The sequence below is a fragment of the Gavialis gangeticus genome, unplaced genomic scaffold, assembly GCF_001723915.1.
Source record: "Gavialis gangeticus isolate Ggan-Ray unplaced genomic scaffold, GavGan_comp1, whole genome shotgun sequence".
Classification (NCBI taxonomy): domain Eukaryota; kingdom Metazoa; phylum Chordata; order Crocodylia; family Gavialidae; genus Gavialis; species Gavialis gangeticus.
Genome location: NW_017729022.1, coordinates 61,089,504 through 61,102,233, shown reverse-complemented (window position 1 = coordinate 61,102,233; position 12,730 = coordinate 61,089,504). Strand labels below are relative to the sequence as shown.

Genomic DNA, 12,730 nt, shown 5'->3' with positions numbered 1-12,730 from the left:
GGGAGGGGGGGGGGGGTTTTTTGGGGGGGGGGGGGGATGGGGAGGATTTCTTTCATGCTTGTCAGAAGATGTTAGTGTCTGAAGTCTGCTCCTTTCTTGTCAGTGTAGTCCCTCCAAGTGCTGGCAGTCCAGGTTTCCCTCAGGTAGATGGCTCCTAAGCTTTGTAGTGCAGTTGGGTATCTCATCATTCGCAATTTGGAGTGATGAATAAGAACAAAAAGGGAGATTTGCTTTCTCAGACTATAAAGTAAACCTGGCAGCATTATAGGTTGGGATTTTCGTTTTCTTTTGGTCTTCCTCATGTAAAAAATGTCATAGTTGTATCCTTTACAATTTTGTATCTGTAGGGAGAGGATGGGAAATCATTTGAAACGGAACACACTTTAAGACATGCATGTGTGTTTTTGCTAGCCTGGGATAAAAGGACATCTGGTTTGAGAGGCAGCATGTTTTTGCTGTATCATCTAGGGCAGGGTGTCAGGGCCCCCTGGAGTGCTGCCAGGTCCTTTGAAGGGTGCCACAAGGTTTGAGGAGATGAGTGATTTGTGAGCTGATAAGCAGAAAAGCTGAGTAGATAAATTCCTTCTCAGACTTGTCCCTGCCTGGATGATCCCCCACCTCTACTGCTCAACTCCTCTGCAAGGAGGTAAGCACTGTAACATATAAATTAGTTTTTGAAATGTGGTGCCACTCAATTCCCAGAAGTTATGGGTAGGGTGCCTTGAGTCCAATGAGGGGTGTTTTGATTCCAAAAATGTTGAGCCACATATATAGACTGAAGTTACAGAGCTGGGGAGATAGGGCTTTTTATAGTTTGGGGTATATGCCATTTCATGCATCCCACAGATCCTCTTTCGAAAGTGGAACAGTGTCATGAGCAATTGAGGCATGTGTTTCCTTTTATTGTTCTTTACTGTACAAAAGGGATCTGGCTAGGCTTGTGCAAAAATAAATTGCCTTTTACTTTTGCTTTCATTATTCTGTGCTGCGACTGCACCATCTAGAATTATGGACTGGTTCAGCAATTTCTTTAAAGAAGAGGTAACATAAAACCTGACACATGACAGTCTTAGGGGTTTTCCCTTATTCTGTAGAGGAGCTCATGACTAATAGGTGCAAAACATGCCACAATACAAAGAATTTCAGAGAATATTCTAGTGGCATTTGATTCCACTGTAGCTAGAAGTCTAGGCTGTTGGGGACAATGCAGAAGTACAGCAAAAGCAAAAATTGAGCCATTTGGGGGATGATGGCTAGCTTCTGGTAAGTCTCCTCTAGGAAGCCTGCTACATTCAGGAAAATGTTAAATCTGGAGGTGTTGCAGGTATTACAGATTTTTGCAGAAGAGGAGTAGGGAAGAAGGTGAACAGGAAAATAACAGAGATGGTTTCTTCCACTTACATTTGTGCCTGCAGGCAGCTTCTTGCCATTGATAAGGTACCACAGGTGCTAACGCATGCTGTAGTAGCTGACATTCTCTACTTTTAGTTTTCATTATGCTCTGCCATTTGTTAAAGGAGATCTTTCCTCTAAAAGTTGTAAAAAGGCATTGTGGGAGTAATAGTTGTTTGTGCTTTAAAATGTTACAGTTCTTGGTAGGGAAAAATACTGCTAATCATCATCAAAGAAGCAACTTCCTTCTATAGCCTCTCTGCAAGTATTACTTCAGTAGTTGGAGATGATAATAGTCCCAAGTACTCTTGAAGACTTTCTCTGCATTTATCTAAGCAAGTTAGCTGATGAGAAGTCTAAAAAGTTAATTTTTTATCATACTGAGATTGGTCTTGTACTAATAAGTGAAGGCTACAACGTAGAACAGCTCGATTCTTTGTAAAGAACCTTGGTTATTTTTGCTTTTATTTATGTTCTTGTTTTTAATTTTCAGGTCACAGAGCAAAAAACCAAAGGTAAGAGACTTAATTGCTTTGGATCTTGTCCTTGTCCTTGACTAAAATTCTTGAATGATAAAGGGAGGAAGACTAATGTTCCGAGTGGAGGTATTGCTGAATGAAGAATCAGCAGAAACAAAAGCTATAACCATCAAAAAGAAGATGAGGTAACATTCCCTGTCAGCCCTTAAAATGTTTGGAGAAGAAAAAACTTTAATGAATAAATTAATGCCTTCTTGCTGGAGACTATATCTCAAGAAGAGGCTAATGGTGAAAATTCTTCAAAAGTCTAGTTTTCCAGAAGTGTAGCCACTTCCTGAAACAGACAAGGCATGTGGAAAGGAAGAGGAAGAAATACTATTTTAAGAAAGAACACCAAAATGACCTTATTGAATTTTTAGTTTAGCCAGCACACTGAATTAAGTGATGATAAAAGATTAAGAGAGAGGAAAGCACAGAGACTTGACTATCAAATGAAGTCAAGGCAAGGATGATGGATAAATATTGAATTTCTCAAAGTGTTTTTTAAAATAAGCTTGAACTTGATTTGTACCTCATTGCTTTTAAAGTAGTGTGGAGAAGCAGCCACGAAAAAGACAGCAGAGGGGTATGTAGAAGTGATTTGACTTTACAACTAAAATATTTTTCTTTCATTATGGGGCAGTGAAGTGTAGATTGGCATGTCAGAGATCCTAATCTCTAGCTGTTCACAGAAATACATTTGGGATGCAACATATTCAGTTGCTATGGAAGAATTCCTGTACCTGATTATGGTGGAGTAAATTGCCCCAGGTTTAACTCCTTAGTAAATTGACTGTGTTGCAAGGAATGGAAACATAAGTAGCTCATTCCAAGTTGCCTGCCCATAGTGTATTTTATAACAGCACCTGGCCCTTATGATTGATGACCGAGTTTATACTGACCAAATGGCAACCTCAGGATGAAATTAACTACAGAAGCACACCCACAGCTAGTACAGCAGTGTAAATTATACTGGTTTATATTTACTCCTTGTTTGCTGACTCATTCCATAGTATGTCACGTGCTTGCTTCACTTTTACTGTGGAAAAGTCATTTTATTCTATAGTAAACATGGTTGGTCCACATCTTTGGGTTCATGTTAGACAGTGTAGAGAATAGAGGAGCGCAGGTACACCATTTCTGGAACCAATTAAGTAGATGAAGACAGCTAAGTTAAGTGAAAGACTGAGGTCCTCCTAGGATTCTCACTTTTTTGCTGCTGTTATTTCATCTCTACCAAAAGGTCCTCAAAGAGGCTACCTACCACTACATACAAACCCATCTTGACTGCCTGTCTTCAGTCCTTATAAAAGCCATTCCCAAGTAAGCTAAAGTGAGCTGCTTCAGAGCAAGTCCTTTCCTTCATTAAGGCCATCTGGCAAAATCAGTTTGGGGGGGGGGGTTCCCATTGAGGTAGTGATGAAAGTTTACTATTTTGCTGTAGAATCCTAGTGAAGACCAGGCACAGGTAATCTTCACTTAAGTCTTACTAGATCGGGTCAACAGTATGCCACCCCACCTGGCTCTGATGGAGGCAAGCCATGGTGGAAACAAGGCTTTATCACTTATTGTCATTTAGTTTTCTTTCTGGGAAAGAACTTACATTAGTTATCCCAATAAAAATAAAATTTAAGAAATACTATCCCTTTTGTTTAGTGAAAACATAAACCTAGTGAGCAAGGCAAAAGCTTGGGATCTAAATTCAGATTTCTCGTGTGGTGGCCCAAAACGCTGCTGCTGAAACAACCAAAAATTGAGATGGGGCAGGAAAACTAGCACCAACTTTACATTAATCACAAATAGTCTGGAATTAAAACTTACCTTTTACTCAAGAAAGTTCTCTGCCAACTCCTGCTTCTGTCCCTAGATGTTTCATAGAATTTCATAGCCGTTAGGGCCGGAAGGGACCTCGGACAATCGAGTCCAGCCCCCTGCCCAAGGGACAGGAAGTCAGCTGGGGTCATAGGATCCCCATAGGCATCCAAATTTCTCTTGAAGGTGTTCAATGTAGGTGCTTGAACCACTTCTGATGGCAAGCTATTCCAGACCTTGGGGGCTTGGACAGTAAAGAAATTCTTCCTTGTGTCCAGCCTGAAACAGTCTTGCAGGAGTTTTTATAACTGTTCAACCTTGTCATTCCTTGGGGCGCTCTGGTGAACAATCGTAAAAATTCAGGTGAGAAAGTCAGTGGGGCTAGGATTTTATCCCTTTAGTCTTAGTAATTTGTGGAGGAGGGAGGAAAATAGGTGGAAGTAGCATATTTATGTAACTAGGCTGGTTTCTTGATTGGGTTGAAGTTGCACAGTACTGTGAGAGAGGAGTGGATGTATCAAAGTTGAACCACAATGAATTCTGAAATCTGTGTTTTTTGGGGGGTTTTTTTGTTATTTTAATTTACAAAATTCTGAATGTCTTTCCTTTTATTTTCAGTGCCCGAAGTGACGAAACCAAGTTTAAGCCAACCAGTGGCCGCCAGCCCAATTGGCAACTCTCCATCGCCACCAGTCAATGGTGGCAACAATGCCAAAAGGGTGGCAGTGCCGAACGGACAACCGCCAAGCGCCGCCCGCTACATGCCTCGGGAGGTGCCGCCGCGATTCCGTTGCCAGCAGGACCACAAAGTGTTACTGAAACGTGGGCAGCCCCCTCCGCCATCCTGTATGCTCCTTGGGGGTGGGGCAGGGCCTCCTCCCTCAACAGCACCTGGAGCAAACCCAAGCAACGCACAACCAGTGACAGGAGCACTGCTGCAGAGCGACAGTGGGACTGCAACAGGTATGGATGCTTAGCCATAGAAGGATTGGTCAAAAATTGTTCTCACATATTTTATAACATAATGTATTAACTTTTTCTGAAGTTTAGGAGTTTTATTTTCTGCTTTTAGTGTAACTCTTCCCAGATAGTGCTGGGCTTTAACTTCTTTAAAATACTGATTTGTTTCATGAAAAACTGAATCATCAGAATTGCTACATTGGAGCAAAGCAATAGGCCGTATAACCTGGTGCTCTATCCTTATTTCTGATGGTAGCTAGTCTGTCTCTAGGGGGTTGTGGCCCACTCTGCACAGTAATATACCCTGTTGACAAAACACTATTGTGAAAGCAGATATCGGTTAGAAACTATCCCTTAGTTTATGATCTGAAATAGTGGTATTGGCCTGCAGCACCAAAAGGTTCAAATGAGTGGGCTGAAGCCAGTCCATAGGCCAGATCGGATCTTATGCCCCAGGATTGGGCCGTGCACTGCTAAATCGGGACCCCACAACCCCAGATAAGGGCCCCATGCTGCCTCCCTTCAACAACACACTGCAGAATCAGGCCCAGCACTGCCTCAAGCTGGCCCCTGTGCCCTGAACCAGACACTAGGCCACCTCTGTGCTAATCTAGTGTCCTATCTGGCCCACAGGACTCCCCATGGGTCTGGAAATTTGGCAGCAGGGAGTGGCAGTTGCTGCCACTGCTCCCCCACTGCCAAGTTTTTGGACCTGGGAGGATCCCTGTGGACCAGATAGCATGGCTCCATGGGCTAGTTCTAGCCTGCAGGATGGGGGTTGAGCACCCCTGATCTGAACTGTCTACTTTTTAATAGATCTTCTTTTATCTCAGTTATTGTAACCATCCTGTTTTATAAAAGACTTCTGGGTTTTTTTAGCTACAATATTTGTAACTTACAGTATAGAAATGCCATCCTTGTTGATTTTATTTGTGCTTAGAAGTTGTGATCTTATCTGCTATAATGTGTAAGAACACAACAAGATAAAGACAACATTGTGACAGATTATCAACTTCAGAGTGACGGTCCTTAGGTGCTTGGTGCTCAGTGTACTCTTATGCTAGGGACAGAAGTTACACACAAACCGTTAAGTCTTCAGAAACTGTTTTAAACCCGTAACAGAACAGAAGCTCAGTGCACATAAACCAGTTTCAAAAAGACTGAAACTGATATAACATAAACCTGGTTGAATGTAGTATCAGTCTTAACTGATTTGGTCAAACCATTTTATGAAACTTCTGCCCCACACCCCTTCCTGGTTGAAGTTAAATCAGAGTCCCCCTGCATCCCAGCATAGGCTGTGTGTTCACTGCCTTTTCCTGCTGCCCCTGAGGTCTCTGGGATTTGCAGTCCAGAGGCACAACAGCAGGACTCTGCAGGGTTGTCTCTCACTTCCTCTTCCTGCTTCCAGGTGTTTCTGGAATTTATAGTCCATGATCACAGCCAGCAGGACGCTGCATGGTTATTTCCTTCTGTTCAATAATGCTCGCTTCAGAGAGAGAACTATTCTTGTTCAGGCTTTCATGCACTGAATACCACTACCTTTTTCCCCACTCACCCCTTCCTCAGCCTGGCAGGCGCTGCCCCAGATCCTCCAGCTAGCTCCCGGCTGTGGCTTGGCCACACCCTCTCCATTCAAGCAGGGAGGCGGGGGGAAATGAAAGTAAATACAAGATCACATGAAAGTTAAAGGTGCTATAAAGATAAATGTTCTTGATCAGATGATACCATTACAGGTCAGTGTGGCAAACAGCAAAATCTTGTAGGCTCCATATAAACTCGGTAATGTATGTGCTGTGTTGTATGTGCTTATTTTATCTTCCTAAGGATCAAAGGAAGCAGATATCAATGAAATAAGGGGGTTACAGTAGGTTTGTTTTCTGAAAGTTGTCTTCAGTACTTTAGGAACAGCTTCCCATTCTTTGGCTATAGCCCTCGGTATCAGAAGAACTGTTTGTTTCCAAGTGCTATGTTCAGTCTTTGTACTTTAAACAAATAATGGCATTTGAGGGTGAGGTTGCTTGGGGCTGCTCTTACCTGTGTTTGCAGTTTTAGCACCGTGTTAACTGTCCCTCGATGTCAACTCCCTTTTTATACAGTAGACCCAACTCTGTTTGCAGATTTTCCTTTTTAAATTACCATTCTCTTCTAAGGTCCCTCTGATTGTATCCAGGGCAGAGCCAGGGTCCAACCCAAATCTTTACCAACTAACACTCTAAAATATAGGAAGATCCAGTTTACATGTGTTATCACTGATAGTAAGAGAAATTCAGCCTGCATTCAAAGCCTTTTTCCCCCCTTGTGTATTCAAGTGAAGTTGTACAAATGTTAACTAACATTTAGCATAGGAAGGTCTTGGTGAAATATTTAGTTCCTGAGAAGTGGTCTGTCTTTTTGGAAGTCACTGCCTACATGAAACCTTTGCACTTGCATCACAATCCTTCTTCTGTGCCAGGATAAACATGCTTTTAGATAAAACAAGCAGAAACAGCAACATTTCATATAAAAGCATATTGAAGGATTTCATAATAGGTCATCTTGTGCAGATAGATCTGTTTTTCACAATTGGGATCTACAGTTTTCTTCTAGAAGAGTCATACGCTTATTTGACAGTATTACCCAGTAGGTGAACATTGCTAGTGTGCTTTCTGTCCACAGTCGGTAATACTTAAGATGAGCAAGATAATTGAATAATACAGACCTTTAATTTTGTTGACTTAAATCTGAATGAGACTAGGAGATTTTGACACGTATCTTCTAGATGTTTAAGTTACTACCTTTGCCTCTTATGAGCCTCTGTCATCACTTTAATGTTAAATATTTCACCGCTGTACATGCAGCTAGTGGGTTGGATCCTACAGCTGTTATCTTAAATAAAATTTCTTCAAAAGCTTCTGGAAAATTATTGAGAAGTCAGAAGCCTTTGAATAGCAAAGCTTCTGCAGGTGTATGATAGAGAACTTTAAAAGTAGAACAGAAAACCAAATAATATATAATGTACTAATACTTGTTACGTATTTTATGCTAAGTCTCTCCAGAACTCAAGATTTCAGGGTTTGGGGGAGGGTTTTTGTTTTGGCTTGGTTTGGGGGGTGAGGAAGGGTTTACCAAAAAGTAGTTACTTCTATTGACACTGATAGTTTTACACTGATGTTAGCAGAGATGAGAAACCTAAAGCAGACTTATTCTCTAGCCTTGGCAGCTAGTTTCAGCACCATATTCCCTAGATTTCTACTGAGCAAATTTATTTAATCCAGGGCTGCCTAACTTACAGGTGGCTGTAGGCTACGCATCCCCCCGCGCCTTGCCTTGTGCTGCATGGCAGGTACCCACACCACGTGGAAAAGCTGGAGAGAATCTGGAGAAGAACCAAAGAGTTGCAAGGCAAGCCATACGAGGAAAGGTTGAGGGACTTGGGCCTCTTCAGCCTAAAAAAAGAGAAGGCTGAAAGGGGACTTGGTAGCAGCTTACTGGTATATCAGTAGAGTACATCAAGGGCTCGGTTAAGTAACTGTTCACCAGGGCACCCTTGAGGAAAACCAGAAGTAATGGCCACAAACTTGTGGAAGACCATTTCAGGCTTAACACTAGGAAAAACTTCTTCACAGCTAGGGTGTCCAGACTGTGGAATAAACTCACTCCAGAGGTGGTGCAATCATCTACCCTGGAAATCTTCAAGAGGAGTCTGGACAGTCACCTCGCTGGTGTCACCTGGCCCCTGTTGTCTTTCCTGCCTAGTGCAAGGGGGCTGGACCTGATGATGATCTTGTGAGGTCCCTTCCAGCCCCCATACAATCTATGAATCTGTGGCAGGTGCTGCCTCCACTGCATGGTGCTGGTACTCCCATGCACTGCTGTGCCACATGCTCTGTTTTTACAATCATGATATTTGTGAAGGGATATTTTAATGCTCTTCTATTTGAGTATGATCTATTGTAGCAGGCATTGATTTTTCAGCCTCCCTAACTGTTTGGAATTTAGCAGTGCCCTGTTGAGAAACACTGAGTTAAAATCTAGTTGGTGCCAGATGAGGGTGATGGGGGCAGGACCTCACCCCACCACACTCTGCTTTTTCCACAGTCTGCCCCCTCCCTGCCCCTGATGAGTACCTGAAGGGGCAAGTGCAGCCTCTGCCTTTGCTACTGCACTTCCAGTGACTCTGATGCTGGTGTCTGGAATCATATCTGCCTCCAGCCCCAGGAGCATGGATGCAGTGGTGGGGTGGGGGGGAATGAACTGGACTGAAAAATGCAGTCATATGTCCCCCCCATGCACATGCACAGCAGTTCACACTGCTGGGAACACAGGGATGACCAGGAGGAGGTTGCTAGGAGGCAGGTAGCAGCCAGCCACTGCTTGTCTGCAGTGTGGTGGGGCACCCAGCTTTAGGGGGGAGGAGGAGTGGTCACTTTACTTCCATCACAGATGCTGGGGACTGTGGCATTTTTGGAAGGTTCTTGCAGCACCCTGAGGTGCTTCGCCATCCCAGTTGAGAATCACTGATCTAATCCCTTCATAGAAGTGCAGGCTTCTACTAAATAATCTCATGGTTTCTCAGAGCCTTCAAGAGAGGCTATGGCTTTCTGAGGTTATTGTTTCTTTTTAACATCTCTGTGAGAGGCAGTAACCTAAGCCAGAAGTGGGGGCTTGAGGGGGTTTGTTTGTTTTTGCACTCCAGGCATTTATTTTTGACCTGCCTCACAGCTTTCCTTGCCAGTAAAAGCAGTACAATGCTGTTTGTTCACTTCAAGTTCATCCATAGCCTATTTTCACCTCAGATGAGTAACTTACCTTCTCTCCATCACATTCATTTCTAGGTAAGATCATCTTAAAAGCTAAGGGAGCCCCTAGCCACTGTTTTACAAGGATGAAGCCCTTCTCTTAAATTCCCAAAACGACTTGAGGACATAGTATGGTGGTAAAAATATGAGGACAAGCAGTTTCTTTTCAGGGTTTTGTCTAAGTAGATCAAAGCATATTCTGAGAGTTGCCGGCATCGCTGTCTTTGAGGTTTTTAGAACATGCTCATTTAGGTGCAAGGCAGCCTCTAGAGTGCATCTACAAAATGCTTTTACTATCAGAGTGTACACAGAACTGCTGCTGAGAGTGGTAATCATTTTACAGGCAACATTCCTCCAGTTTGAGGGAGAGCCCTGCAATCTTTAACTAGTCTCCTCAGTCTGCCTTTCTAGATGGTTCTTGCTGATACTTTTCTCATGCTTTGGAGCCCATACTTGCAACTGGATTTCCAGTACATTTCAGTATGGAGCCATGTTCCCTGTTGTTGTGGCACCACCCAAAATTATTTTCCCCATTATATCAGGATTAGGTTGGACTCTGAAGGGGTGTGAGCTGCATATCCTCCATAACCTTACCCTGATAGTTTAGGAAGGGAAGGTGAAAACAGTTTTGTCCGCCTTTGGTTAACACTTACCAGAAGATTCAAGGTTTGGTATAGAGTGTGTATCCTTGCCAACAAGAAATAAAGTTACAGACTGGCAACTCATTTATCTACTGAAAATCTGGAAATTGACTAAGAGAGAACCCATCAAATTGGTTAATGAGCTGAAGAGGTATAAAATGTATGCTGACAGCAGTTTTGTTCTCTAATTAAAATATCAATAAGTAAAAATTCCTATTATCTTTATTCTTGGATACATAAAGTTAGATTTTTTTTAAACAAAGAAGCATGTGTAACAGGATTGCATTATTTTTAGAGGGGTGTGACTTACCTTCAGGGCAGCTGCTGTGACGCCAGACAGTACTCAGATAGTAGTGCATATGAAATCAAGTTGACCGTGATACGGATATTTCTACAGATTTCATGCCTCACCAAATGAGCTCGCCTGAAGGCACAGAGTTACCACAGTGGTACCGAGACTCATTAGAGAAGATCTTCATGTAGAAAGAATTGGAAAGTTCAGCCTTCACATAAGGAAATCTTTTACAGGAAATTTTAGGTCCCTGTGGTAGAAACATCCAGAAAAATGACAAGTAGCATAAAATGGAGAACATGACTTACCAGGCTCATTTTTAAAGAATAACACCAGGGGGACAGTACAGATTGCAGGGACGAGGCTGCCAGGATGCTTTAGTACCAACAATGAGTGACATAATTTCATAGGTGTGATTTGCCATGAACCCAGTATTGACTGTGCTAGTGTTGCAGTGGAATTAATTCATGTCATATCTGATTTAAGTTTGTTCAGGTCTCGTTGAATGTTTGTGCTAAATTCAGCAATGAAATAAATGTTAGAATAAGATGGCTATTGAATGAAGGTGCAAGTAAATAGCTAGCTTAGTTTAGTTTACCTCTGGACTGATATGACATTCAGTAACATTTCAAAATTATTGTAATTTGTACAGTGAGGGGAGGAAGGGAATTTGTAGTTTGAAAACCAACTAGGAATTGGGCACACGATGAACTAAAGAGTGGATAATTTTAACTCTACACCCTTTTGGTAGGTACTTTTTCTGCAGCGTCCTCTGCTTCTGCAGTCACAGAATACTTTTGCACGTTGTTTGCATAACTAGGGAATGCTGATTTTAGTATACGTTTCATTACTTTAATTATACATTCACAGATGTGAATTTTCTTTACTGCTGAATTTTGCTCGGTAACTGCAATAATTTTCTTGAACTGATCTTGAAAGATTTCTCTTTTGGGTCATCCCTGGTTATTATATTAACTTCAGTGTAATCCATTCACGTGTTAGTTAACTTTTTAAGTAACCAGGCATGTTAGTAAAAAGTGGCAGACATCAGTGAATTTAAGTGTGTACAAAATCATGGGGAGGGATTTTGTGAAATACTGCTTTTTAGCAAGAGTCTCATATGCCATTTTTCACAAAATGTTCTTCTAAAAACAGCTTGGAAGGTTTTGGAAAACTGTGTTTATAAGTGGAAAGGACAATTGGTGGTGTCTGTAATTGAGGTCTTCAAAGGACTTGTCAATAGTAACGCAGAGCAATGACCTTTTTCTTCTTAGATTCAGCAATTGGAGGTGCTGCTGCTTCAAATTATGCAAATTCCACTTGGGGTCCTGGAGCCTCCTCCAACAACGGCACCAACGCCAACCCAACTCACATCTGGGACAAGGTGATTGTAGACGGGTCTGACATGGAAGAGTGGCCTTGTATTGCCAGCAAAGACGCTGAGTCTTCTTCAGAAAACACCACCGACAACAACAGTGCCTCAAATCCTGGCTCAGAGAAGAGCACTCTGCCAGGAAGCACCACTAGTAACAAAGGAAAAGGAAGCCAGTGCCAGTCTGGAAGCACTGGGAGCGAATGTAATCTTGGGGCCTGGAAATCTGACCCCAAGACTAAATCTGTTCAATCTTCCAACCCTGCTGTGGAGAGTAACAATGGACTAGGAAACTGGAGGAATATGACTGGGCAGGAGAGAATCGGCACCAGTTCTGGCTTCAGCAACTTTAACCCAAATAGTAACCCATCTGCTTGGCCAGCACTGGTTCAAGAGGGCAGTTCTAGGAAAGGGACTTTGGAGTCTGATAATGGTAACTCCAATGCACAGATTAGCACAGTAGGTCAGACCCCTAGGGAACAGCAGTCAAAGATGGAAAATGCGGGTGTTAACTTTGTCTCTAGCAGAGAACAGGCTCAAATTCATAACACTGATGGACCAAAAAATGGAAACACTAACTCCTTGAACTTAAGTTCACCAAACCCTATGGAGAATAAGGGAATGCCCTTTGAAATGGGCTTGGGGAACCCCTCCAGGAGCACTGATGCCCCTTCACAAAGCACTGGAGAAAGAAAGCCTGGGAATGTTGGATCTTGGGGTACAGCTAGGGGGCCTTCTGGAACTGACACAGTCTCTGGACAAAGCAATTCTGGAAACCACGGGAACAATGGAAAGGATAGAGAGGACTCCTGGAAAGGAGGTTCTGTACAAAAACCTAATGGGTCAAGAAATGATTCTTGGGATAACAATAACAGGTCTACGGGTGGTGGGTCTTGGAACTTTGGCCCTCAGCACTCAAACGAAAGCAAATGGGGTGAAGGGAACAAATTGACATCTGGGGT

The 12,730-nt window shown here is 42.7% G+C and overlaps 1 protein-coding gene across 5 annotated transcripts in view; it reads left to right on the top strand.

Moving 5' to 3' along the window:
* The window catches only part of TNRC6B (trinucleotide repeat containing 6B), a 66,484-nt gene that overhangs the window by 2,264 nt on the left and 51,490 nt on the right, over nt 1-12,730 (top strand). For all 5 annotated transcript variants that reach the window (XM_019515147.1, XM_019515145.1, XM_019515146.1 and 2 more), the window contains exons 2-4: nt 1,886-1,907; nt 4,341-4,685; nt 11,671-12,721. In XM_019515147.1, the coding sequence (XP_019370692.1) occupies nt 1,886-1,907; nt 4,341-4,685; nt 11,671-12,721 (1,418 nt within the window). The remainder of the gene's footprint in view (nt 1-1,885; nt 1,908-4,340; nt 4,686-11,670; nt 12,722-12,730) is intronic.